This window comes from Drosophila ananassae, chromosome 2R (genome assembly GCF_017639315.1).
Source record: "Drosophila ananassae strain 14024-0371.13 chromosome 2R, ASM1763931v2, whole genome shotgun sequence".
Lineage (NCBI taxonomy): Eukaryota > Metazoa > Arthropoda > Insecta > Diptera > Drosophilidae > Drosophila > Drosophila ananassae.
In genome coordinates this window covers 17,904,234-17,928,505 of record NC_057928.1, presented here as the reverse complement: position 1 = coordinate 17,928,505, position 24,272 = coordinate 17,904,234, and the positions used below count along the sequence as shown (strand labels likewise).

The window sequence follows — 24,272 nt, the reverse complement described above, 5'->3', positions numbered from 1 at the left end:
CGACGTTTTCTCAATTCAATTTTGGCCAAATGGTTAAATTTTACCTTGCGCTTGGGGAAATTACAATATGCGGAATTTCTATTTCCATTTTTCTTGATTTGAAACTTTCCTTGAAAATTCCTTACGAATATTCAGTTACGCCAAATTGGTGATGATCTTTTAAGTTGCCTTTTGGAGTATCCTTGTTCTTTTTGCCAACAAAATAGGCAAACGGTCCGTTGAATTCTCTTAACGCTTACTGGGCTAATACACAATTGACTAATATTCCTGCCAAACCCCAAAATAAAGTCCTAAAGTCGACGAATTTTTCCCCAGCACGTGCACGCCCCCACATCCTTGGGCTGAGAGTCTTTTTTTTTTTTTCTTCCTACTTGGATCAAAGACAGTTCCTGCATACATATACATACATACATATTAACTCCATTATGGCCAAGACAATCCAGCTAATAGAGCCGAAAACAGAGTCCGACCGGGTCCTTGGGCGGAATACATTGTTTGGGGTTGAGGTAGTAGGTCTGTGGGGTTTCTGGGGTCCTTCCATTTCTAATGCGACACCCAATCGGATTTGTCAGCAATGGCCGGGCAGATGGTAGATGAATTTTGTTTGTCCCACTGATTACGCACCAAGTGCCATGGGGGAAAGGACACACAAAGCATAAGCAAATTGTGGACAAATGGCAAAAATGGAAAAAACAGGCCACTTTCAATTCCGGTGGGACAGATACTAGTGTGTGTCCAGGATACGTGGGCAAACATAAACAACCTCGAAGGATATCCATATGCAGGAACGGAAGTAAACAAAACTGATTCTTCCATGAAATGTGCTGCAAATAATCGCTCATTTTTCGTTTATTTTTGCATTTCATTTACTTGGCTGATGAAAACACTAAAGTGTTAATGAAAATATTTGGCATTCGTTCGAGGACAATCTCGTTTGGCGCACTTCTCTGGAAAGTGCTTAATTTACGCTGCATTGCGCATACGCCCTGTGGTTTCGCACCGCAACTCTAGAATGGGAAACACTCTCAATTTGTGTGTGTGCTAGACAAACAAATGTACGCCATTTCGAAAGGCGTTCTTTTCAGCTCCTGGGAGTCCTGGCTGCCTTGCTGTCTGTCTCCCCCATGTGTGCATTAGGATGCAACTCATTTATCATGCCCAGCTTTGCACTCCCCTCCTTCCAGCGTTGAGTTCCCAGCAATTTTGCCAAAGGACACAAAAAGAGGTCCTTAATGAGCAGGGACCAAGAAGTCAACAACGTTTATTTTATTGTCCCTCTAATTGGACAATGGCCAGTGGGGTGAGCAGTGTTGCAAAAATAATATTAAGAAAGGAAATGCAGTTAGGGAAGCCCCAGGAAAGCGTTCTAAGAATTTAATAAGAAAATAAATAAATATTATTTTTCTGAGTATAACATGCCGATATTTCACTTTCCGGTAATGGCTTTAAGATGCAAAAAATGAGCAAACAGGATAAGAGGCATCACACAATGCATAAAGTATTGTTGTCCTTGGACAAATATAAAACATAATGCGAAAAATAAATGCCCAGAAATGTTCTCACCCGGCGAGCAGCTAAAGAATATTCATGTGCCTCAATAAACCGAAAAGAAAAGATGTCCTTTTAGCCGTTCCACCGAACCAGGCACTAAACTGAGCCAGCCAAGATAAAAGTGGCAACAAACACAAAAAAGAGCCAAGAAAAATAAAGTGAGGCAAACAATGGAAGCGCAAACAGCAAACGTGCATTAAAAATATTGAGAGAGACTCCCTCGGCTCTGGTCTGAGGTCCTTTGGTGTCCCCGTTGGGGGAATCGGGACGAAACTAACAATTAAAGAGTCTAAGAGCGGCATTTAAAGGGAGAGCATACTGCCACAGATATAGCATAAAGACAATTGCCGAACTTGGGAGTTTTCGCTCCGCTGAATGTCCTGCCAAATAAATAAAATTGATTAGAAACGGCCGAATTGGCAGCGACATCGATGCGATGCTCCTTATCGGCCGGCAATTTCATTATTTTAATGCGCCGCACGACCATCAAAACTTATGGGCGGACCAATCTGACTGACAGGACTCTGGGCCAGGACAGTGGAGTATTGATTGACCGGACACCACATCCTGTCAACAGTTTCGAGAGGGAGATCAGAGAGTGCGGTCTGGACAGCAGTACATCGAAAAAAATCATTACATGCTTCGGTTACTTTTGTTTTGTTTATGGTTATTTGTTTGTTTGCAGAATATAAGGAATGTAAATTAAATAATGAATGATAAGTATTTTCGTTTGTTTATTATTTTTTGCTGTGCATTTATATTCAGGTTTCATTCAGCTTTTAGCCCTATTTCTGGTTGACATTCTGCAGCAACAGGAAGTACTGCCCACTTGTCCGGACCATCTGCAAATCAATCAAGTGAAATGAAGGGAGTTGGGGGACTATTCTCGTTTGGATACAAAAACTCCACTCACCGCCATGAGGGTGGGCAGGGACATTTGCATGAACCAGGACACGTCCAGCCTGAAGCCGCGGTTCGTGCGCATCAGCATCATCCGGATGAGCTGGCGGAACTCCCTGGACTCTGTCCACCATTCGCACTCGTAGAAGGCCTGGCCAATCTGTTCGCTCTGGGGAAGGATTAGTCATGCAATTAGAACCTGCTACCAGCCAGGAGGTCTAATTTATTTTCATGTCACCCACAGCGGAGGTAAATCGCTGGCCATTGTAGCAGTAGACTGCTATTTGATATCCCGCCGACACCAGGAACATAGTCATCCGGATCATGGTGATGCTGCTGTTGCTGCCCTGGGAAAGGGGTAGACCTATAATCCTCTAAATGTTAAAATTTTCTGAGAAAGAGCCTTACAACTCCGATACTCATTTGAAACAAGGCCAGGCCCCAGCCGAAAAGGCTGAGCATGAACTGCGAGAAGGTGATGTGCCGGTAACAGTCATTGATTTCCTCAGCAAAGCTTTAAGGGGAAAAAATGATTAAAAACTGAATTGCAAAGCTATAAAAATACCTGGCCACTCTTTGGTACTGGATGATACAGCAACGCAGGTATTCCAGCCTTCGTTCTGGAGGCACAAGCTCCGATGTGGAATACTGAACCATTTGGTTCAGGGATTTTATCAAACCCAAGCTGTGCAGGCACAGGACTATAAAGACACCATCGAAGCTTACGGCGCCTAAAAGTTGGTAAAAATGAGTTGTTTTTCTCAACAAAATCCAAATGTATCTTACACATTCCACAAATATACAATGAACAGGTCTCCAGGTACATTTGTATATGGTAGTACGGAAAGGATAGGCCCTTTCTCTCCCAACCAGGATAGAGTGATGGTAGAGCTTAAAATTAGTCAAAGTTAGAAATTATACAAATTTCTTTGCTTTAGACTCACGCAGCATAATGTCATAGGACCCCTGGGGCAGGGTGAAGTATCTATAGAGATTAGTGACGAAGGAGCTGATAAAATAATTCGATGTAACGCAAATGCAACTATATAGATAAATCAATAGTTGCCGGCGAGTGCTGGACCAACACCGATCCATATTAGCCTCTACCTTTTGGCGGAGCAACTTCGCAACAGGAAGATCTAAAAACACACAACTCGGGCATTAAAGGACACAATCTAGGCGACTCTCACCCGACATCCTTTCGAATAATTCGCATTTCTGGAGAATCTCATGAGTCCGCGCTCTCCTCAACAAATCGTAAATTTGCTGATGGGCGTAGAGGAAATACCACATTTTGGCAATGGAGGTCAGAAATACAAAGGCGGTGCTTACAGTCTAAAAATGTTCAATATCTGCAACACCAATAGTCTCAAGAAACTTTGAAGTTACCTCTACAATTCGAGGAATATCGTGAATGTATCTGCGGAACATATGCCAATGACCGTAAAGTGAGGCCAAGCTGCTCAGGCTCAGCACAATGGTCCAGCTTTTAGATTTTATTCTAAATTTGTTATTTGGAATAACTTATTCCTTTATAAAGACAAAGACTCACATTCGAAGGATCTGCCCACATCGGGAGGGATCCATCAGGTTGAAGCCCACCGTGTAGGAGAGCCGTATCATCTCCCGGATCCTGTGATAGTTGCGCTTCTTCAGTGCCTCGGCCTCTTCCCGGGTGTACATGTTGACTAATTGACGGCTAATTGACTTAATCGGTCATTTATAAGGGTTATCAGGGGGGCGTGGCCCGAGGGTTGGTTTTAATTATAGGGACGAGTAGGGCCACGCCCCTTTACGTGAGCAGAGTTGCACTAAATAATTGAAATACTTTGCGCCGTCCCACAAAAAGGATGTGTCCTTTGGTTAATTAGTCAGCAAGGAAATCAGATCCTTGGGAAGGACTTGTGAAGCCTAGGAAAAGCTTACCATTCCGAGCTTTTTCAGTTTTCAGTGGGTGGATAAACTGACTGTACTGGCTGTAGCACTCACTTTTCAACACTACAACGAGCTTTGGTATTTAGGTTTCTTTACCGAATAGAGCTTACTGTAGAGAATAAATGAATTATAGATATAATTATACTTGTTTCTGGGGAAACTTTCCTTACTTTTCTACGTAAAGATAAGCAGCGGCTGACCGTTTTATCTTATCGTTTGTAATTGTCTTTTTTGACAAGGAGGTCTTGGCAGGAGGTCTGATAACGTGTTAAATGTAAAAGATTGTCCTATTTAGAAGATAACTGACGTCCGAGCAACTTCAGATACTTTTTCGCGAAAGATTACTTGCTTCACTGGCATCTTCACATTTTATCAGTTTCACTCTCAATATCAGACCAGAGACATCGCCCACAGAATGGATAGCTTGAATATTTTAAACCTGAATGACGATTGCTTGTTGAACGTCTTCCAATATCTCGGGATTCTAGATCATCTGAATCTTCTGAGGACTTGCCTTAGATTTCGGCAAATTCTTCTAGAGTCGTCGCATTCAACTTACCCGGTATTCCACAGCACTGATCCACACATTAAGCCCGTTCTCTTTTACTCAAGTACAGCCTTCAAGGTTCTCAGGATTCTTAACAATAATGTGAACACCCTGGGAGTGATTCAAGGACATGGTCAGGACATAGAGGAGGTGGGGAATAGTGTGAAAGACTTCCAGATCCTCAACAACACCTTAAATAAAATCAATAAGCGGGAGTGCCTGGAAAACTTGCTTCAACCGACGGATATATTTAGGTTCACCCAGAGTAAGTTCTGAAATGAAATTCAAGAAATCTAAACATTGGTATTTTTAGAACTTTCAGGACTTGATTATCTGAGCGTCAATGTCCCCTCTTGTATCTGTTATCTGGAGGAGTTCTTTCAGACTATTTCCGACCTGAGGGCGTTACGACTTTCTGGCTACTCCAAATGCTCGGAAACTATCAAGACTATCTGGAAGTGCTTTCCCAACTTGAAGGATCTCTCCATTCGGGGTGGATGTCTCCGAAACCGATCGGACTTTGAACTAATCGCTCAAATGAAAACCGTGAGGAAGCTTTCGTTGAACGTGGGAGAAAGGGATTGTCTGGCTCCTCTGGCGGAAATGACTGAACTGTATTCTCTTTACCTAGAAAATAATAATGGCTGTATTTTGGCAATAGATATTATAGAAATTATAAAAGGGTGCAGGAAACTGGAGTTTCTGTACTGCTACCAAATAAATCACGGGGATCGGCCCCAGGAGTCGGTAGCTAATCTGTTCAGAATGATCAAAATTCACCGAGATCCTAGTAAACAGAAACCACTGCAACTTTTTGCCTACCTCGATCCTCCACTTTCCATCGAAAATGTAAGTATTATCTGGGAAATCTGGGCTTATTTTTATATCCTTATCTTTTTTTTCAGAAAATGCTCATTGATAATGCGTACTTTGAGTATCGACCATGGAACTAGCCCCCTTGGAAGTAAAAATATATTTTAAATATTACTCAATGATTTTATATTTTCATGACCTTTCGCTCATATAGATTTAAATACGCTTTAATAAATTTGTATGCTCTCAACGATTTCCGGTATTCAAATTTTCTGATTTACAATCGTCGTCGCCGTCAGACTACATTAAAATGTTTGTTTTTGTTTATCTTTAGGTAAATAATTTAAATATTAATAACATTTGCGTTTGTTTTTCGTGTGTGTTTTACATAAATCTGTCGTTAGTTTTTAGTTTTTAATCATTAGCTTTTAGTTTCGAGTTCAATTCGTTTGCAGCTGGCGTAAATAAATTCGAAAAATAATAGAACTGAAGGACACTCTTAGCCGGACTTTGTTCACAATATATGTATATACGAGAGTCTGTATATGAAATCAATATTTACAAAAGTTACAATTAAAATTATGGAGTGGCGGAATGTGGCCTGTGTGCTCACCAAAAATCTTGTGTAGATAATCCTAAATGAATTGCTTACAAAATGTTTGGATGCATCAAGCATTTGTTAATACGTACACATATTTCTAAAAATTGTTTAACTATATTACTTTGAGTTCTTGGCTTTAACATTAGTTATCGAGTAATGTTTTTGCTTTTTGTTTTTTGTTTTTTGTTTACCCTTTTCTTTTTTATATAATGTTTGTGTTCTTATCGATTTGAAAAGCGGACGATGAGACACTTTACTAAAGTCTCGTAATAAAATTAGTGTGTGTGTGTGTGTGGGTGAGGGTTTGTCGGTGTGTGTTCTTTACAGTGCATGTGTTGGTGTGTCTGTGTGAGTCTTCCTGGTGTCGAGTGAGTGTTTGTTTGAATTACCTTTGCTGATATGTTTCTAAGAGGCTAAGCTCACATCCTGGCAACGGCAATGGCAATGGCAACTGAACAGGATTAACCGAACATAGGCTGGCAGGACACCTACGCATACACTGAGAGAATGGAATGTGGAGAAACAACTTTGGGTTGCAATAATTGACTAAAAACCGCTCTGCTTTCAATTTTATTGCTTACGTATTCGGAAAACGGGGAACTAAACTAGGGAACTAAGCATCGAATCAACTAACTAACTAACTCAACTAACTAACTTTCACACATACACGCTCAGTAGCTAACAAACAGTATTTGTTCCAGTACAAAAATCTGAAAAGTATCTATAAACTTCGAAAATCATGGAAAGAAATTGAATGAAAAGTTGTGAAACACCTTGTACTGGATACATAATAAATAACAACACCTACTTTTGCATTTACTCCCTAACATTTCTATAGCCTGAAACTCACCATCCGTATCTCTATATATCTAGCCATTAAATCAGGTGGGGGTGGGGGAGGATAAGCCAAGCCAAGCTCTATCGGTAAGCCCTAGGTCCTACTCACACGCACATACATATACTTATAGATATAGAAACGAACTGGTTCAATCCAACGATTTTCAACTACTTTTTGACATTATGAATTTTTGGTTTTTCTTGTTTTTTTTTTTTTGTTAACGATTCGCGAACGAGCGATTTTACATACAGATATATGCATGGCTATATGTATATGTTATATGTCCCTTTCCTCGACTATATATCTATCCGATCTGTGGGTGTGGCGGTGTTCTCAGCGCGTGTTTTTGAAAAATAGTTCGAGCTATATATATTCCGTATGCGACCCATATAGATTGTATATATAATGTGTAAATATGCGAGTTGCAATTGCGATGCGTGTATACTCTATATATATTGTATGTATATATTTATAAGTGGCATTCAAAATATGAATATTTCTTTGTTGCTATTTAGGCTTTTCTGGTGATTTCGTTTCGTCTATATATTTTTTGAGTTAGCTGTGTTCTGAAGGCTGTAAATAAAGGTTGCTCTGTACAAGAGTGGATAGGGCTCTGCTATTTACACATTTCGCCAATTTAGCATATACATATAGATTTGAGATTTCATAGTATTATAATAATAATATTATACGCTGGCTCTGATTTTCGGTTCTCGACTCTCATGTTTTCCGTCTTTCATTATTTTGTACGACTTGCGCGGCTGCACTTGGGTTGCACTTTCTTTTTTTTTAGTAAAAATATGCAGATTGCATTCTCCGCCACGAGGATCCTTCACATCCTATCCTTTCTGCCCTAGACTAGGATACTGTTCATTGCTTTTATATAATTCACATTCCATGTTTGCTAACTTTGCTATCACTTTGAGTTTTCCCTTTTGTTTGTTTGTGTTTTTGTGTGGATTTCCTTGGAATAGGTCTCTATATATCTTTACATATATATTTTAACTACTTGGCGCTCTGTGTGTGAGACTCTGAGTGTCTGTGTGTATGTGTGTGTCCTTATTGCTACGTGGCCTCGGTCCCGGCACTATCCCTTCCCTTCCCATCCCCCCCGTCCTTGTCCTTTCCGTCGCCCTTCTGCAACAGGGCCCTCTGCTCGTCGTTTTCCTCGGCCTCGACCTCCTCGTCCTGGGCATCGTCCTGGGTTCCTTGGCCAGCCCCTGCGGAAGGATCTTCGACGGGTCGACTGCTCACTGGCGATGTGAAGGTCGTCTCCGAGTCTGTGTTGGAGAAATGGTCTATTAAATTGGGTTTATTAAAGTTTAAAAGTTTTCACAAACATTTACACAGGATTTGGGAACGCTGATTAATCCATTTTATGCTTGAAACTAATTTTATGAAGAGCCTATCTAAGAAATTATATTTCTAAAGATACTTTAAGCTGATTTTAAGAAAATACAATTTTAGTCTAATCAAATCTAAGTAAAGAAATTAAAAATTTCAGAGTCTATAAAAGCTAAGTAACATTATTTCCAAAAATCCAATTTAAATGAATCATAAAATGGATTAATTCTATTCGAGGTGCTATACAGGAAGCGGCATGTGTGTGAATCTGTGTGGTGTGTTTGAGTGTGTGTGTGTGTTAGTGTAGCTGTGAGATCAAGTTCTAAAGCTTAACAACGACCGATGATCGCTCGGATAAACCCAGCTGAGTGCTAAACAAAATCTGTGATCAACAAATAAGGAGCCCATAGTTCTCGATATTCAAACGAGTGAGTTTGGGTGCCATTTTACAAATACACGGAAACGGTCATTATCGATAGCTATCGATAGGCAATCGGTGATGGACCGGATACTAACAAATCGCTCGCCTTGCGCCCGACGTTCTCCACTCGGTGTCAGTGTTTCTGTGTCTGTATCTGTGTTTTTTGGATCGATGGGTGCAATTTCGGATTCAGATTCGAATTCAGATTCAGATTCAGAAGTCGGCATCGAAGATGGTGACTGGGGCGAGCCAGTAAGCGGGATAGCGAGATAGACAAATGGGGAGAGAGAAAGAGATGGCTGTAGATGATATCTGGTTTCTTGACTAAAAACTACAGAAACCCCAAAGGACGCACTTACAGAATGAAACAGAGGGAAAGAGACAGAGAGAAAGAGAATAGAATAAATAAAAAGCAAGATGGCAGCGATGGGAGAGTAACGGGATTGCCTCGATCGCTGTAGATGGCTTTCCAGGTAGGTGACGAACAAGTGTACGTATAAGTAAAATCCAGGACACTCCCCATCTCTGCCAGCTTCTGATACCCGTGCAAATCACCTACCCAGACTACTGTCCCTTGTCGGTTGCCCACCATCCGCAGATGCGGATGCAGAGGCGGACGTGGATGGAGTCGGAGCTCCTCGGGAGAGCAGAGGCTTCACTTGGCGCAGAGCCTGCTCCTCGGGATAGCGCGGTGTCTGGAACTTTGTGGGCTTCGATTGCAAGGTCGCTGGTCCTGAGCGCTGGTGCATTAGAGTGCGGTGCCTGAGGGGTGGTGGGGATATAGACTTAGCTAAAACTGAATGAGGTAATTTATTCGGTGAGTAATCGCTGCCGGATTCGCCCTAGAAGAAAGGATTGATTAGGCATTTGAAAAGGATATGGACAGACATATTTACCATTACGGTGCCATTGTCGGAGACGCCGGAGCCGGACATGTTGTCCGCCAGGAGGCGTTCGCTCTCCGGATCGGACAGGACGCGCGAGACATCAGACTTGTTTTTCAGGATCGACTTGGAGCGCCGGTGATGCTCCAGATTGGGCGAGGCATCAATCGAGTCTATCGATGAGGAATGCTTGCTCTCGAACTTGGCTGTGTTATAAAATATTATATAAATGATTAGTTAATTAGCTTGATTAATTAATGAGCTAAGTAGCTGTACCTTTGGCGCCCACGTTCTGAATGCCAAACAAATGCTGGTTGATCAGTTTGGTGGCAGTGGCTAAGCTTTTGCCCGGCATGAAAACCGAGCGCTTCTTCTTCAGTCCGGATCCGGAAGAGGATCCAGACGCGGCTGGACTTCCCGAGGCTACAGCTTCCAGACGGCCCAGGGCCTCGTCGTCCAGCTTGGTGTCCTCGAAACGGGCACGTGGTCGCATCCCGACACTCGGCCGGAGGACCTGGGTGAAGCTCTGCTGGAACCGCGTCTTGCGGTGCTTTGGCACTGAGTTCTCGTTCAGGCTGACCCGACTGCCCCGCTCCTGGACATCGAAGCTTTGGTAGACATCGTCCAGTGGTGAGGTGGCACCACCACCGCCGGCGGCCAAGTTCCGGAGCGCCGTGTCCCCGGAGGCGCTCTTCTTCACCTGCGTCCGTATTCCGCCCGTCGCCGACTGGGTGCTAGGCAGGCCCACAATGAATCCTGTGGAGCTGCTGATGGCCTGGTGGTGGTGCTGGTGCTCCCGCTCCAGCGGATTTATGTACAGGTTGTCCATGTCGATGTCCAGGGCGCAGGCTTCGTCGTTAAAGTCCGCCGTTAGGTCGCCCTGGGAGAGGAACGGATGAGTCTGGCAACTCGCATATGTGTCCGAGCTGTCAACACTGGCCAGATCGGCGTTGTTGTTGTTGTTCCCGTTGTTGCCGTAGTTGCCGCCGTAGTTGCCACCGAAGTTGCCTCCGAAATTGCCCCCGAAGAGGAGCATCGCCCCGTTACCTCCACCCACCGTGGTGGTGTTGAAGTTGTTGTTGAAGTTGTGATTGAAGTTGGACGAACTGCAGATGGAGGCTCCGTATCTCATGGATGCGGCGTCGAGGGGCAGGGCAATGGTGGTGGAAGTTGTGGTTCCATACGACGACGACGTGGACGACGACTGCGAGATGGCGGGCAGCAGGGCTGCGGGTGGTGGTGGCGGCGGAGGGGGTGGCAGTGCCAGTAGAGGTCCTTGGAAAGCGGCAGCTGGACCTGACGGAGGCGGAGCCAGGAGGCCGAAGGCGCCCGCCTGCCGATTCGCCGCCGCCAGTCGCATCTCGAGACAGATCGGCTTGTGGAAGTCGGAAGTTGGAAGCGAGATGACGCCCTCCGCATCGGTGTACTCCTTGAAGTCCTGCAACGATTCGGTAGTTTTGGAGGTGGGTTTTAAAATTAGTTTTGAGATCAGTGTAAAGCACAACTATAAGGATCGAGTATAGGGCAGATGGGATTGCTTGTAAGTTGTAATTAATCCCATCGGCTAACTTCGTCCTTGAAAGACTAAACTTGTTCTCTCCGGAGCTTAAAGATTCGTGATTCTGGCTGAATAAGATTCGTGTACCTGAAGTCTGATGTTAGAATTAGTGTGCTAATGGTAGTTATTTGTTATATTTTCTGTTCTTATTGAAAATTAACATGCAACTAGAAGGCGCCAAGTAAAAGTCGAACGTGCAGCGCTAATTACCGTTGATAACTTTAAGTTAGAAAATAAAAACAGTTGGCCAAAAGCGGGGCGAGTTCTCAACTTGATTTTAGAATAAGAATAAGTAAGTGTGAGGTGTCAGAGTTGAGAATACGCCTTGAAAAATAATGTTCCATTCGAGAATTACTTACCGAGGAAGTTGCCTTCGAAGTGGTTCCATTAAACGTTACAAATGTTTTCAAAAAAATCTTCTAATCGAAATTAAAATGGAAATACGGAATGTCTAGGCGAGCAATACGGAAACAATCAGTAAAAATTGTGAAGTGCCAAAGAAGTCGAGTGCGCAGAATAAAGTTAACCAACGGAAATAAATTCAAATGTTTATTTTTTATTGTTTATTGCAAGATTTTTTAAATCGATTTGTTTGTTTTTTGTGTGTTCTTCTGGCTTGTTTGTTTAATTCTGATTTGGTTTGTTTCTGTTTTGTTTTTTGGTTGAGTGATAACAGGAAATAAACAACTAATAATGAAGCAGTAACATTGTTTTTTGAGTAACTAAACATTTGTATATTTGTTTTAATATTTAATTGTAGTTTTCGTTGTGTTTGTTTATATTTTTCGATTTTTCGATTTTTCGATTTTTTGATTTTGGCATTTGCAGTTGCAGCTACTACGTATCTTAGGGCTTAGGCCATTTTGCTAGGATAAATATATAATTATGAATAGAGAGATATAGGGCTAGTTACGTGCTTAGTGTAAATAAAAATAATCGATTTAAACTTTCGTCAAGCCCTACAAGCTCCTCCTCCGGTTCACTGTCTCCGGCTCACATTAAATTAAATAATTAAATAACACATGCTGCTTTGGGTTTCCGTTCTCCTGGTTGCGTTTTTAGATTTTAGATTTAAGAGATTAGATTTAGAGATTTTACGTTTTAGTTAATTTAATTAAATTCTTAGAATTTGCTATGTCTTTCTTTAGCTTTCACGTCACGTCACGCCAGGCCCGTACTAATAATAATAACATAATCATAATAATCGTAATCATAACATTAATTCGTAATTTTTTTGTTTAAAGCTAGAGTAACGTGTAGAGAGTAAGTTTGCCGCGCATTCGATGCGCTCCGATCTCTAAGGATATACATATATCCGATTTATATCCGATTTCTATATCTGGTTATACGCTATTAGCGCGCAATGGAATACACTCGCCGTCCCGGCAGCCCGGCAAACCCTTTAAGAAAAGAAACGAAAAAGAAACAAGGTCAACATAAAATTTCCACATCCACATCCAATCCAATTTCAGTTCTTAAATCCAACTCCAATCTCACAGGAAGCGACAAAAATTAATAACCGAAGGATAGTAAACAAAAACGAATGAAATAAAGGGGGACGGAGACGGGACGAGGACACACTGGAGATTCACACTGGATGTTGTTCTTGTTTACCATCCTATAGATAGTATATGTCGATGATGCCCTGCTCGAGCATCCTTTTGAGGGCCAGGTAGTTCTTGGGCGAGGGGGGCGGGCGGGCCAGCCGCTTGATGCTGTACTCCTTGTCGTGGAAGACGCAAATGCGATCCTGCAACAAGGACACGGACTCGTGGGCGATCGTTTATCGTTATCGCTGCTCTACCAATCCAACTACTTGCTGAGGGGTAGTCCTAATTTTGTTCTGGGAAGGACCTATGCGATAAGCTTCAAGTTCTACAAAATTATAATCTTTAAGGACTTAAGGACTTGAGATCAGAAATATTCTTTATAGGTTCATTGACTTTACTTCTAAAAATTATGTTCTTTGAATTTAAAGGGGTTTTAATGAATTTACATAAACTGAATGGAAAAATCTCTATTCCCTTCACAAGATCACACATCGAGCCTGGATCGGAGTTAATAATTTCCACAAAAGGATCAACATATCCACAGTCTGCCAATGGCGGTTATGCAGCGTTGTTATTTACACATTTGGCATAAGTTTTAGTTTTTGTTTAGTTAGTGTTAGGAAACTAAAAGTGTGACTATAATTGAAAAGGGTGCAGGACATGCGACTAGAACAGTAGAGAGCACAGTACACGGAAAAGCATTTGCAAACGAGTTACACCAAAAGGAGTGAGAGTGTTATTAAGGTACTATTTGGACACTACAGCTACATCCGATCTGGATCTGGATATGGATCTGGATCGGTCGCAATGTTACCTTGGTCGTGCAGAAGCAGCATTCGAATTCCACGGGCACATCCTGCTCCAGGTTGTCCATTCTCTGATTCTGGAGGTTCTCCAGGGCGACCTGGCGACGCAGCTCGGCCACTTCCTATAAATATCGGGTGGTTGGGATTGTTGCATCACGTAAGTGGTTTTGTACGCATCATAACGTTAAACAATCGGAATATAGTATATATTGAGTATATTATATAGCTAGGTATGTACAGATGCATGCAGCATTCAAACTTGAGAGATTAGGAATATATTAGGATCGTTAGACGGGCTCCTTACGGCATGCGGCTCAAGCTGTGTGAGGGATGTGCCTGTTTGAATTTTGCCTGAATCTAGCAACTCACAGCCTATCACTCAAATCTGTCTCGATTTCGAGAAAATTGAAAGAGGGCCTCATGAAAGTGACACTGCCTAGGCTTTGTTCTACAGCTAAATGGAACGCCACTTGACTTCTTCTAAATGTGCTCTAAATGCGCCTAAGCAATCTCCTCTGGATCGGTGAGCTATAACTATTTGCAAGACAATACATAATACACCCATTCTCCATCAGTTCAACTGTCTATTACAATCTGCGGAATCAGTATACACGGACAGCCCATGATCGGCGGGAAAGAAAGTCGCGGTAACTACCGGAAGGGAACGGAAGCGGAAGTGGCAGCGGTAGAGAGATTTCAGAGAACAGACAAGGACTCGGCACTCGATGGAGAACAGATGGGTGAGTTTAAACGAAGATTTAAACGAATTTGGAAATAATTTAGGTATATCCCTTAAGCTTCTCAAATGGCTGTCCAGCCTGCGGCTCAGGGAGCAGTGCAAACGATTGTGCAGATTCCCGTGCAGGAGCCCTATGTAGGTGCTACCGATGCCTTCCAGGGAACCTGGCCGCAGCAGCAGCCCCCGCAGCCACAACCGGGCTATGGAACGAGATCTAGGATGCCGGACGTCTCACAAGGATACAGTTCCGTAGAAGGGGACGAGGCAGAGCTGAGGCGCCACGATCTGCGCACCCTCGTCCAGCATCTGTACGTGGCCCAGGCCCGGGTCCAGCTGGAGGCCACCGAGATCAAGAAGGCTCAGGCGGTGGCCACCTCCACGCAGAACCAGCTGGAGGAGTCGGCCAACCATGTACGCACCATTACCGCCTCTCTGCACACTGCTCAGCAGGAGGTGGCCGCCTCCGCTATCCGTGCCCAGATCGCCCAGCTCCAGCTGGCTGCACATGACCAGCTTCTGTTCGCCGCCCGACAGGACGTCGACGCCCTCTCCTCACAGATGGTCGGTCTGCAGGCGGCCGAGGGCATCGTCCAGCCCAAGATGACGGTGGACCTCCACGCCCTGCTCGACAAGCTGAGGCAGCCCCTTCAGCACGTGGACCGCCCCACCGCCGTGCCCGCCATCGTCCCTAGCTATCCGCGCTTCGAAACAGACAACCAGCGGGTTCCGCAGCAGCAGCTGCAGCAGCAGTTGCAAGTCCCGATGCTGCAGCCACAGCCGGGGTTGGCGCTGGGAATGGGGCAGGCCAGGCTTCCAGAAGGCCAGGGATCCGGTAATGCAGTTGGGGGCAGTTCCAGCGACTACATCGGCTTGCCGAAAATGAATCCCTATTCCCTTTTGGGTTAAAGATCAAAGGCCTAAGCATCTGTGTCTGATTATGTCTATATTTTTATATTTTTTATGATTTTCCTTGTTGCTAAAAATTAAATAATAAAAAAATATGATATTTTTCTATTTCTAACCTATCTTGAGAGTATGTTCTCTGATTTCAATAAATATTTAGAACGCAGTTTCCTTTTTATATTTCCTATTTACCTTACAACTATTTAAGAAAAAAATATATTACCTGGTGTTGCTCAGTGTTTGTTTATGTAGGTGAGTGTTAAAATGGATGTAAGAAATATTGAGAGCTAGAACTGTACAAGTATTTAAACGATAATCTTATTAGGTATTAAAAAGACAAAATAAATTAGCACTTTTGCTGACAAATTTTTAAATCGAATGGAATAATGCATTAGGGATTAGCTTCAATTAATGAACTTTAGTTAATTTTCGAGTCTAGACAAGACTTTCGTATCTACAATATAAACCAATAATCGCCAAGGCAGCCGCGACAATCAAATTTTCACTAGACCGGAATTGAAAATAAAAAACTTTCGATCTGAATATCCGAAGAGTAGAAAGGAGAAAAGAAAAAAAGTAAGATTTATGCAAAAGGCATTCTTTATTCTTCTGTATAACTCTGGAAATGCAATGACCAAAATGCAGCTTAGGATTCTCCCGGATACGAAAATATGGATAAGTTAGCGTTCGTTCAGCCACTGGAAAAGAAGACGATCATCTGCAAGTTCATTCAAAATGCTGGCAAAATCGAGTAGATAAGTTAAGGATTAAGGATATAGCTTTGGCTTAAATGCATTCGAGTTGAGTATAGTAGAGTAGAGTAGAGAGTAGGTTGAGTTCTTGTGTATACTTTTTGAATGTACCTCCTTACTGCGTCCCCGTAAAATCTAAAAGTTGAAACGTGTGGTTGTGGTTAACGAACTTTATATGGTTCTCAAGGAGTTTGTAAATTGATCTTTATTTTTGATAATTATTAACAAAGTTTGTACTAAAATCAAGAAGGTAAACAGACGTCTAACGACTACGAAAATAGGCCAACAGAAAAGTACTTAACCAAAGGACACCAAGGATAACATATGGGTGACATTACTAAAAATCGTAATCAAACTCAAGAGAATCGAACTCATTTTCCCAGCAAATTAGGAGTTGTGAGAAATTAGGTTATAGGTAGAATTATTATTTTGAATATATATTTCGATCCAGCTTAACGGCTTCACATTTACTAATACAATAGGATTACGATTTAGGAACTTTGAAAACATTAAGATATTCAAGATATACGATTGCGAGTATGATCATGAGTAGGCATCTCCTCCAGCATCGCTCACTTACCCCGGGCGTAATCATCATCTGGATGGGCAGGCCCTTTGCCTGTGACAGGTTGTCCTCATCCCCTTCGCCTTCGACACCACCCTCTGCTCCAGCTCCTGGAGCTGCGGAGTTGCTGCCACTGGCGGTGGCCACAGCGGTAGCCGCACTCGAGGCCGCCACCATGGCCAGGTTGTTGGCCACTCCGCTTCCGGTTCCGGTTCCATTGCTCGGCTTCTGTGGCATCTGTTGCATTTGCAGCATCTGTTGCTGCTGCTGTTGTTGCTGTTGTTGCTGCTGCTGCTGCTGCTGCTGCAGCAAGGCTTGCTGCTCCCTTCGATAGGACTCCATGGCCATCATCGAGGTCTGGCGGGCGTTGGGATTGTCGAAGCTGTACGGCGGCACAGCATCCTGTTCGGAGCTGGAACCGCGACGCTGAATAAAATATAAAAATTAATATCCTTCTAGCAGGGTCTTGTACATACAACACAAACTCCAGAATATTTTTATGACATTCACGGCTTTGGTTTTGTGAGGGTACTTACAACAAACGACTTTTGGAGGGAACGTACATTTTAAATTGTTATTTCAATTTATTTCAAATGCAAATTTTCGATATATTTTTTGTAAGATTTCAAAAGATCTAATAGAATTTTTTAAGCAATAGTTTAAAAAAAATGTTTAATGAAAAGAATACTACTTTTAGGAAAATCAAGAGGCATACTCTAAATTGACAGATGGTGGTAAAAGCTAAGTAGAATTTTTAAGCAAATGTATTTAATTTAATTTTGTATTTATACAACAAGAATAATAATGATTTTATGGGACTTTTTTTATGAGGCATTAGTAAGGGGTAAAATAAAAAATTCAGAGATACTCTTTGCTTTATAATTAGCAAATACGTATACCAAAGAAGTGAACTATAAAATTTATATAATATAAATATTACGTATACGGCCTAGAGTCTCAGGAATGAGAGTGAACATTACGTATACGACATGTTGTCGTAGAAATGAGAGAAAAGGAAGGGTAAGACCCAAAGGATCACCTGGAGAGGACTTACGTGATGCAGGTTGGAGTTGCGCAAGTTGGCTACGTGGTCGTAATTCTTGTAGCATCCGGTTCCGGTGGTCGCCGGATTCCGTCCGCTGGTAGACTCGCCCTCGGTGCTGTTCCCGTCCGTTTGCGAAAGATTGTGGCCTGTGGGCGATCGGCGGAGCGCGTGGGTTAAACGGTGCCAATTTTTGAGTGATCGTGTGTGACTCTCGCGCTTTTCTGCTTGGCATTTGTGTGTGTTTTTTTTTTGGTGTATCGGGTGTGTATCAGGTGTGTGTTGATGGGTGTGTTATTTGGTTACACAATCGGGTTGGATTGTTGGTGGTTTTCGGTTTTTGATTTTTGATATTTTTTGGGGTTCGCGCAAAAAAGCCATGAATGCATTTTGTCGCCATTTTCGTTTCGCATTTGTTTAGCCGACAGACGTCAGTCAGGTATGATATGTACACAAGGATATATATGTATATATTTCGCATATATATTATATTTTTTATATAATGAGTTAGAGCGGATATTGTTCGTATATTTTATTCGGAGCGCAAATGAAGGTGTTTGTTTTTTCGTTTCAAATAAAAAAGGGGGAAAAACAGAAAGAGAATGAGTTTCATGGAGGCTTCATATTAATTTTATGTTGATTAATATTCAGTTACGACGACGGCGATCACAAGAACGTTGAGGGCTAATTTTTAAGTTTAGTTTAGTGGGAGAACAGTGAGAACAACATTGAAGTACGACGTCGAAAATTTTGGGGGTTAACTTGGAACAACATTAAGTCAACAGGTGAGACTAGTGGCTGTTAAAATCTAGGAGAACTTTTAGCTAGTTAGTTTAGAGTCATAGAGTTAGTAGACGTAGTAAACTAGTAGTTAGGATTCTATTAAAATAGTTGGTGTTGGATGGAAACGGAAAAGAGGTACTAAATACTATATCTTTTTAATAATTAAATTCAATAGGAACGCGGCAAAACAAATGTGCGAAACCTTTTTACATTAATTTCAATCAATTTTAGACAAAATTAGACAATTCATGGTAGTTCACGCCTCTCATGTTAGGGTGTATCTTTAGTAATTCAAAAACTAAAAACTTGATGAGTGAGAAACGAAAAGTTCTTGAAATATCCTTGACAGTACCGTTCCATTGCATTTAAGGCTTGACTTGGCCAAGCTTTAAACACCAAATATTGTAAGTACTTAAAATGGGATGGCATAGCTGGTTGGAACTTTACAATGAAATAAATACAGCGCTGTTGGGTTTCGGTTTTATTGCTAATTTCACAGACACACATAGTTGTTTATGGCTTTAACAGTAGTACACAAAAGTATGGGTACAGGACAGTACAATACAGTACACAGTTATTCATTTGGGTTAGTACGAGTACGAATCACTAGTATGTTTAGTTTATATTTTTTTTATTTTCATACATGGCTTGAGCATAAAGAGAGCGTACACAGTTTCTATAGATTAGTTCATAGGAATAGAGCATGCAGCGCGATAGATTGGATTCAATTTCGTTACGAAATCAATAAAAAAAAAAGACAGTGAGAACAAAAGGGCGAGGGACACACACACAGGTACATATAGGTATAAATATAATATATATAAATGTATAGATAGAAGGATATAAAAGTCATAAGGAAAAGAAGTAGAAAATGGAAAATGGAGAACCGAAAACACATTTGGTAAAAGGCACGTAAAGGCTTTTTGGAATGGCAGGGTCCCAGGACCCTTAGTTTTTATTTTATTTTGGTTTTTCATTGTTTTTTTTTTCTCATCGAGCGCAATGATAGAAATGTTTGAACTATGCGGGAACTCAGTGCAAATCAAAAGTAATCGATCGTTCCAATATCATATACAAAAAACAGGAATCAGTTTTGCGTTAAAAACATTGTATATTTTGGATAACTTCATTCCATCGAACTGCTCGGCTCGCTTATGTATGTGACTTCTTGGGCTTACAATTTAACAAAATTTCAGCTATTTTCGTTTGCGGCATGTTCTATATATCTTATAGTACACATTATATATGTATGGCTGCAAACTAGGAGCACTTTGCTTTAAATAAGGCAATTTCATTTTGTTTTTCTGCGGCATTGTAGGAACGTTTCGCCATCGATTTCTAAGTATTTCTTCCGTCTACAAATGGAACGAGTATATTTTGTTTGGCATACCTAATACACGCTATTTGCCGAGGCGCTCTCTAAATTATAAACTAAGCTTACCCTCTCACAGCTACTAAAAACTAATTTCATAAATAAGGCTGTTCCTTTATATAGTTTCTTTTCATTTTTTTTTTGGTTAGGGCTTTCGATTTGATTCTGCTTTTGGGCTTCCATGGAAATCACTTGAAGCGATATCTCGGGCGTCCATGGAGGGAATTTTTTTGACTTTGGTTTTTTTTTGACTAATACGCTCAATAAATGCCTCTTCGGAGTTTGCACAGAGGTTAGGCCTAGTTTAAGGCTAAGATTTAGACTAAATCGAAAATTGTGCTTACGCGGATTGTATTCAGAGTTCAGCTCTCTCGAATGGCGTGTCGTGTGTTAGCTTTTCTTTTGGAAGGGAATTCTGGAAGGGATTCCTGGAAGATTCTCCACACACATGCTGCCGCCCACTCGTCGGAGTTCTGGGATGGGGTACTTGAAAGTTTTGCTTGATACTTGATTAGTCTGGGGCGGGGGTGGACCAAATTATAGTATAAACATAGCAACAAATGGCACAAACAAGTTACAACAAATAGAGGCGATCAACAAAAAATGTTCAGCCGATCTTCACGGGTTTTTTTAAAATATATTTAATCTTTTTTTTAGTTTCATTTTCAAGTGCTGATTGCAGGACTTTAGCAAAACTTTCAAAATACAATGGTAATTGGGGAGATTATGAAGCATACGCCATGTTGTACTGGGATAACGTGGCGTATGCGCAATTTACGGACAACAAGCAGCAGCGTTCGAGTGTGTGTGTGACAGCATGTGTGTGTGACGTGTGTATGGGTGTGTTTGTGTATTTATGACGCCTAAAAGCGATTACAGTTAATCACAACATTCAACTTTGGATCTATGGGCTCTATGATAACCGAAAAACTGGAAGTACATAACATTTCTTTTGATTGGAAGCTTCAAGCAAGCCTAACTGCTAACCAAATGCTGGAAGTACTTTCGCTTAAGTCTAAGACTTGGTTCATGTGTGTGGGTGTGAGGTGTGTGTGTGTTTGAGAGTGTGTGTTGGTGAGTTTGTAACAAATTGCATTTGTTTGTTCTAATTTACATATACAGTAACAATCGCATTTCATTCTCTTAGCTAGTTATCGCTTAGTGTAGATTTGTAGGCTTCTGGTTTTCTGGGTTTTGGGGTTTTTTGGGTCGGGTTGTTGTTGCTGTGGTTGCAGCTCTTCTAGCTATCCTAGCGGCTGTCTTCGTTGTCGCTGGAACTGTTCTGCTGCTGGGCGTCCCGCTCCTCCAGCAGGCTGCGATTCAGCTCCTGGATGCGGGCGGAGAGCGCTCGGCGGCGGGGCGTGCCGAACGAAGGTGGCGGCGGCGCCTCGATCAGTGTGTTTTTCTCGCCTAAGTCGCATCGAAATTTGATTATTTGTGTTTTTTTTTTTTATTCGGGGGCTCGTAATTAGAGAGTGGAGTGTGTTTCAGGTGTATGTTTAGGTGTGTGTGTTTTTGGGGGTCGAAAATGTTTGAAAATTCAAAAGATTATGGTGGTGGTTGTGGCAGAAAGTAGAAAAAGAAGAGCAGAGAAAAGAACACGTTGTAGGTTGATATCTTTTTTTGTATTTCTCGGGCAGTGACCCTTCCCACACAGCTAAAATGATTTCGATTTGGCTAAAATACAACTACATTTGGCTAAGAGAATGAGCATATACATTATGTTTGTGTTCTTTTTTTTTTTTTTTTTTTTTTGTTTGGTAATCAGCACTTGAAAATTTTCTAAAAATGTTTATTATATTTATAATATTTGGAATTCTTTTGGTTTTTTTCGACATTATTAAACGTAAGTCTAGGTTGAGCATTCAAATTTGCTATGGTTGGTGGCAGATTCAAAACAAGTATCAAGCAATGAGTAATAAATTTCGTTATAATTCACACAATTCTGGGCAAATTTCCAACTGAAGTCAGCAATTAGGCAAACTCAATCAAACTGAAGCCAAAAATGAAACCGAAGAATGCAACTAATTGCGAGAGCAATTGCCTAAGTCTATGGTATATCCTAGTCTATAGGAAAGATACTTATATACAGAGTGAGTTTACAAAAGTTCAATAAAGACTAGACTATTCAGGCAGCTGTGCTTCAGATTTCAAGCGTTTTAGATACTGATTTAGAGACCAATCTAAGACCTATGCCAATGAAACGTACTGTCTTCCAGCACAGCTGCAGCTTGAGGAGCAAAGCCAAAGCCTTGTGAATTCTTTCCCTGCTCTACATTTTACAAAAGTTGAGAAGTATTAGGAACTAACCTACCAAAAAAAATAATACTTTATTACACTATGAAAAAAAAAAAGGGAGAAATAACTCCAAAGAGAAAAAGAGAGATAGAGAGTGTGTGCAAATTGTACATATGTGTTTGTATTGACGCGTGTGTGTGTGTGTCTTCGGTGGTATATTGAAAGCGGTATATATTCAAAGGCTACGGCATTAATAGAATATATCAGAGTGGCAAGGCTAGAGAGTATATGGGCTAGAGAATACGTATACGCAATGTAGTCACCTGGAGCGCTTTGCACATCGAGGGTCTGCCTGCCTATATTGGGGGTGCTTTGTCTTTTACCCTTCGGATGCACGACATTTGTTTGCTTTCCTAAAATAAAACACAGGCCGGATGGATGTTGAGAAGAGGGCTATTCGGGGGCTTAGAGCGGCATTAAGAGGGTGTAGGTAGAGATACCGTTGCCTACTTCCAGGCGCGCGGGCATTTTGTATTGTTTTTACAGCAGAGGTGGTTGGTTTGTGGTTGTGGGGTAGGTTAGGGGTGCTTTGTACAGGTGAAAACCCCACTAATTTCGCGTTTAATGCGCTAAGTACAAAGCATTTGGCTAATTGTCTGAATGTGTATATTCCGTACTTATTATATTTGCTGTTGTAGTTGTTATTGTTATTGTTGTTGTTGTTGTTGTTGTTTTGGGGAGAGAAGGTGGGTCTAAGAGACTACTAGAACTTAAAAGTAATCCAAAATGGCTTAACTAGTTAACAATTGATCAATCGAACGTAAGTCTAAGCTCGAGATAATCAAAGGTTCAACAATTTCTATCATCTTACGGCTCTCCAGTTGCCGGACACGGGATCCGGCTTCTGTGAAATGCTATTTACACGCCTCTTGGCTGGAATTATTCAACCAACTTGAAACAAAGATATAGAAGAACCAATTCCAAATGATAGTGAGAAGAAGCGATAAAGAAAGAAGAGTGCATGCTAAAATATAGTACAAGTCTACAAAGAATGGCAGTAGGGGTTTGAATAGAAAAGTAGGTACAGATAATGCTGGCTTTGGAAAATTTATAAAACAGTTAGGTGAAAAACTGAATATTAATGGGATATACATAGTTATATCAGTTTGGCTTTTGGAAAATGTTCAAAATAAAAGTGTTGTGTCTCAGAGTAAGGATAGTAAGCATAGCATGAGGCATAGGCATTGGCGGATCGGGCGAAAGGGTTTTAGTTTTAAACCCGATCCGTTTAGTTAGTTATCGATAGTTTAGTAGATACATAAGCAAGGCAATCAAGACATCTCACTAAGGTGGCCCGTCAGGGCGCTGTAAGTCTTACCTGTGTCGACAATCACATCGATGAGATCCATGGACTTGGCGAAGGCGTCTTTCAGATTGATATGATGGAAGGAGACAATGCTGCCCTCGCGTTTGGCACGATCGAGAGCCTCGCGCCGCTTGAGGGCCTTTTCGCGTCGCATCTGATTCTTATAAAATTCAGCAAAATTGTTAACGATGATGGGAATAGGCAAAGCGATTACCAGAACACCGCATATGCAACACACAGTACCAATAACCTTTCCCAGTGCAGTTGTGGGATAGATGTCCCCGTAGCCAACAGTTGTCATTGTAATACCCGCCCACCAAAATGTTTCCGGTATTGAAACGAATTTTGTATCCTTTTCATCCTTTTCGGCAAAATATGCCAGCGAAGAAAATATGAGAACGCCCATGGCCAGGAACAGCATTAGTAGACCGAGTTCCTTATATGAGTTACGCAGCGTAAAGCCTAGCGACTGCAGGCCCGTTGAGTGACGGGCCAGCTTAAGGATTCGCAGGATGCGCATGATGCGAAAGACCTGCACCACCCGACGCACATCCTGGAACTGGTCCGTTGCATTCTTATTCGTTTCCAATAGAAATAACGAGACAAAGTATGGGAGTATTGCCAATAGATCGATTATGTTAAGGCCGCCCTTAAAGAACTTCCACTTGTCCGGCGAGGCGCTAAACCTAAGTATGTACTCTAGAGTGAACCACGTGATACACACGGCCTCAACCATTGCCAATTGCGGATTATCCTGTGGTGTA

At 41.8% G+C, this 24,272-nt stretch overlaps 4 protein-coding genes across 9 annotated transcripts; 2 read left to right on the top strand and 2 right to left on the bottom strand.

The window, feature by feature from the left end:
* Positions 1–2,285: 2,285 nt before the first annotated feature.
* Positions 2,286–4,353, bottom strand: LOC6506888 (odorant receptor 63a). The gene is made up of 10 exons (XM_001957019.3): positions 4,004–4,353; positions 3,841–3,937; positions 3,642–3,786; positions 3,396–3,590; positions 3,238–3,342; positions 3,017–3,182; positions 2,860–2,965; positions 2,694–2,798; positions 2,465–2,620; positions 2,286–2,393 (listed from the first exon to the last, which is right to left on the bottom strand). Exons 1-10 carry the CDS (start codon positions 4,132–4,134, stop codon positions 2,337–2,339), a joined length of 1,263 nt encoding a protein of 420 aa, XP_001957055.1. The 5' UTR covers positions 4,135–4,353; the 3' UTR covers positions 2,286–2,336.
* A 190-nt stretch (positions 4,354–4,543) lies between these two features.
* LOC6493106 lies at positions 4,544–5,886 on the top strand. The gene is made up of 3 exons (XM_032454921.2): positions 4,544–5,198; positions 5,247–5,782; positions 5,839–5,886. The coding sequence occupies exons 1-3, from the start codon at positions 4,802–4,804 to the stop codon at positions 5,884–5,886; spliced, it is 981 nt and encodes a 326-aa protein (XP_032310812.1). The 5' UTR covers positions 4,544–4,801.
* Positions 5,887–5,915: 29 nt separating this feature from the next.
* On the bottom strand, positions 5,916–24,258 carry LOC6506886 (nuclear pore complex protein DDB_G0274915). Of its 6 annotated transcripts, none has more exons than XM_032454401.2 (9): positions 23,521–24,258; positions 17,762–17,973; positions 16,723–17,133; positions 16,254–16,277; positions 13,757–13,870; positions 10,111–11,272; positions 9,847–10,040; positions 9,510–9,792; positions 5,916–8,465 (listed from the first exon to the last, which is right to left on the bottom strand). In XM_032454401.2, exons 1-9 carry the CDS (start codon positions 24,242–24,244, stop codon positions 8,251–8,253), a joined length of 3,339 nt encoding a protein of 1,112 aa, XP_032310292.1. In that variant the 5' UTR covers positions 24,245–24,258; the 3' UTR covers positions 5,916–8,250. The 6 variants fall into 6 exon arrangements, with proteins under 6 accessions (XP_032310292.1, XP_032310294.1, XP_044570313.1 ...); XM_032454403.2 differs by having other exon boundaries at positions 17,762–17,898; XM_044714380.1 differs by lacking the exon at positions 5,916–8,465 and adding an exon at positions 9,149–9,189.
* Positions 14,112–15,489, top strand: LOC6493107. Its single transcript, XM_001957023.4, has 3 exons — positions 14,112–14,271; positions 14,324–14,488; positions 14,546–15,489. Exons 1-3 carry the CDS (start codon positions 14,244–14,246, stop codon positions 15,391–15,393), a joined length of 1,041 nt encoding a protein of 346 aa, XP_001957059.2. The 5' UTR covers positions 14,112–14,243; the 3' UTR covers positions 15,394–15,489.
* Positions 24,259–24,272: the final 14 nt, after the last annotated feature.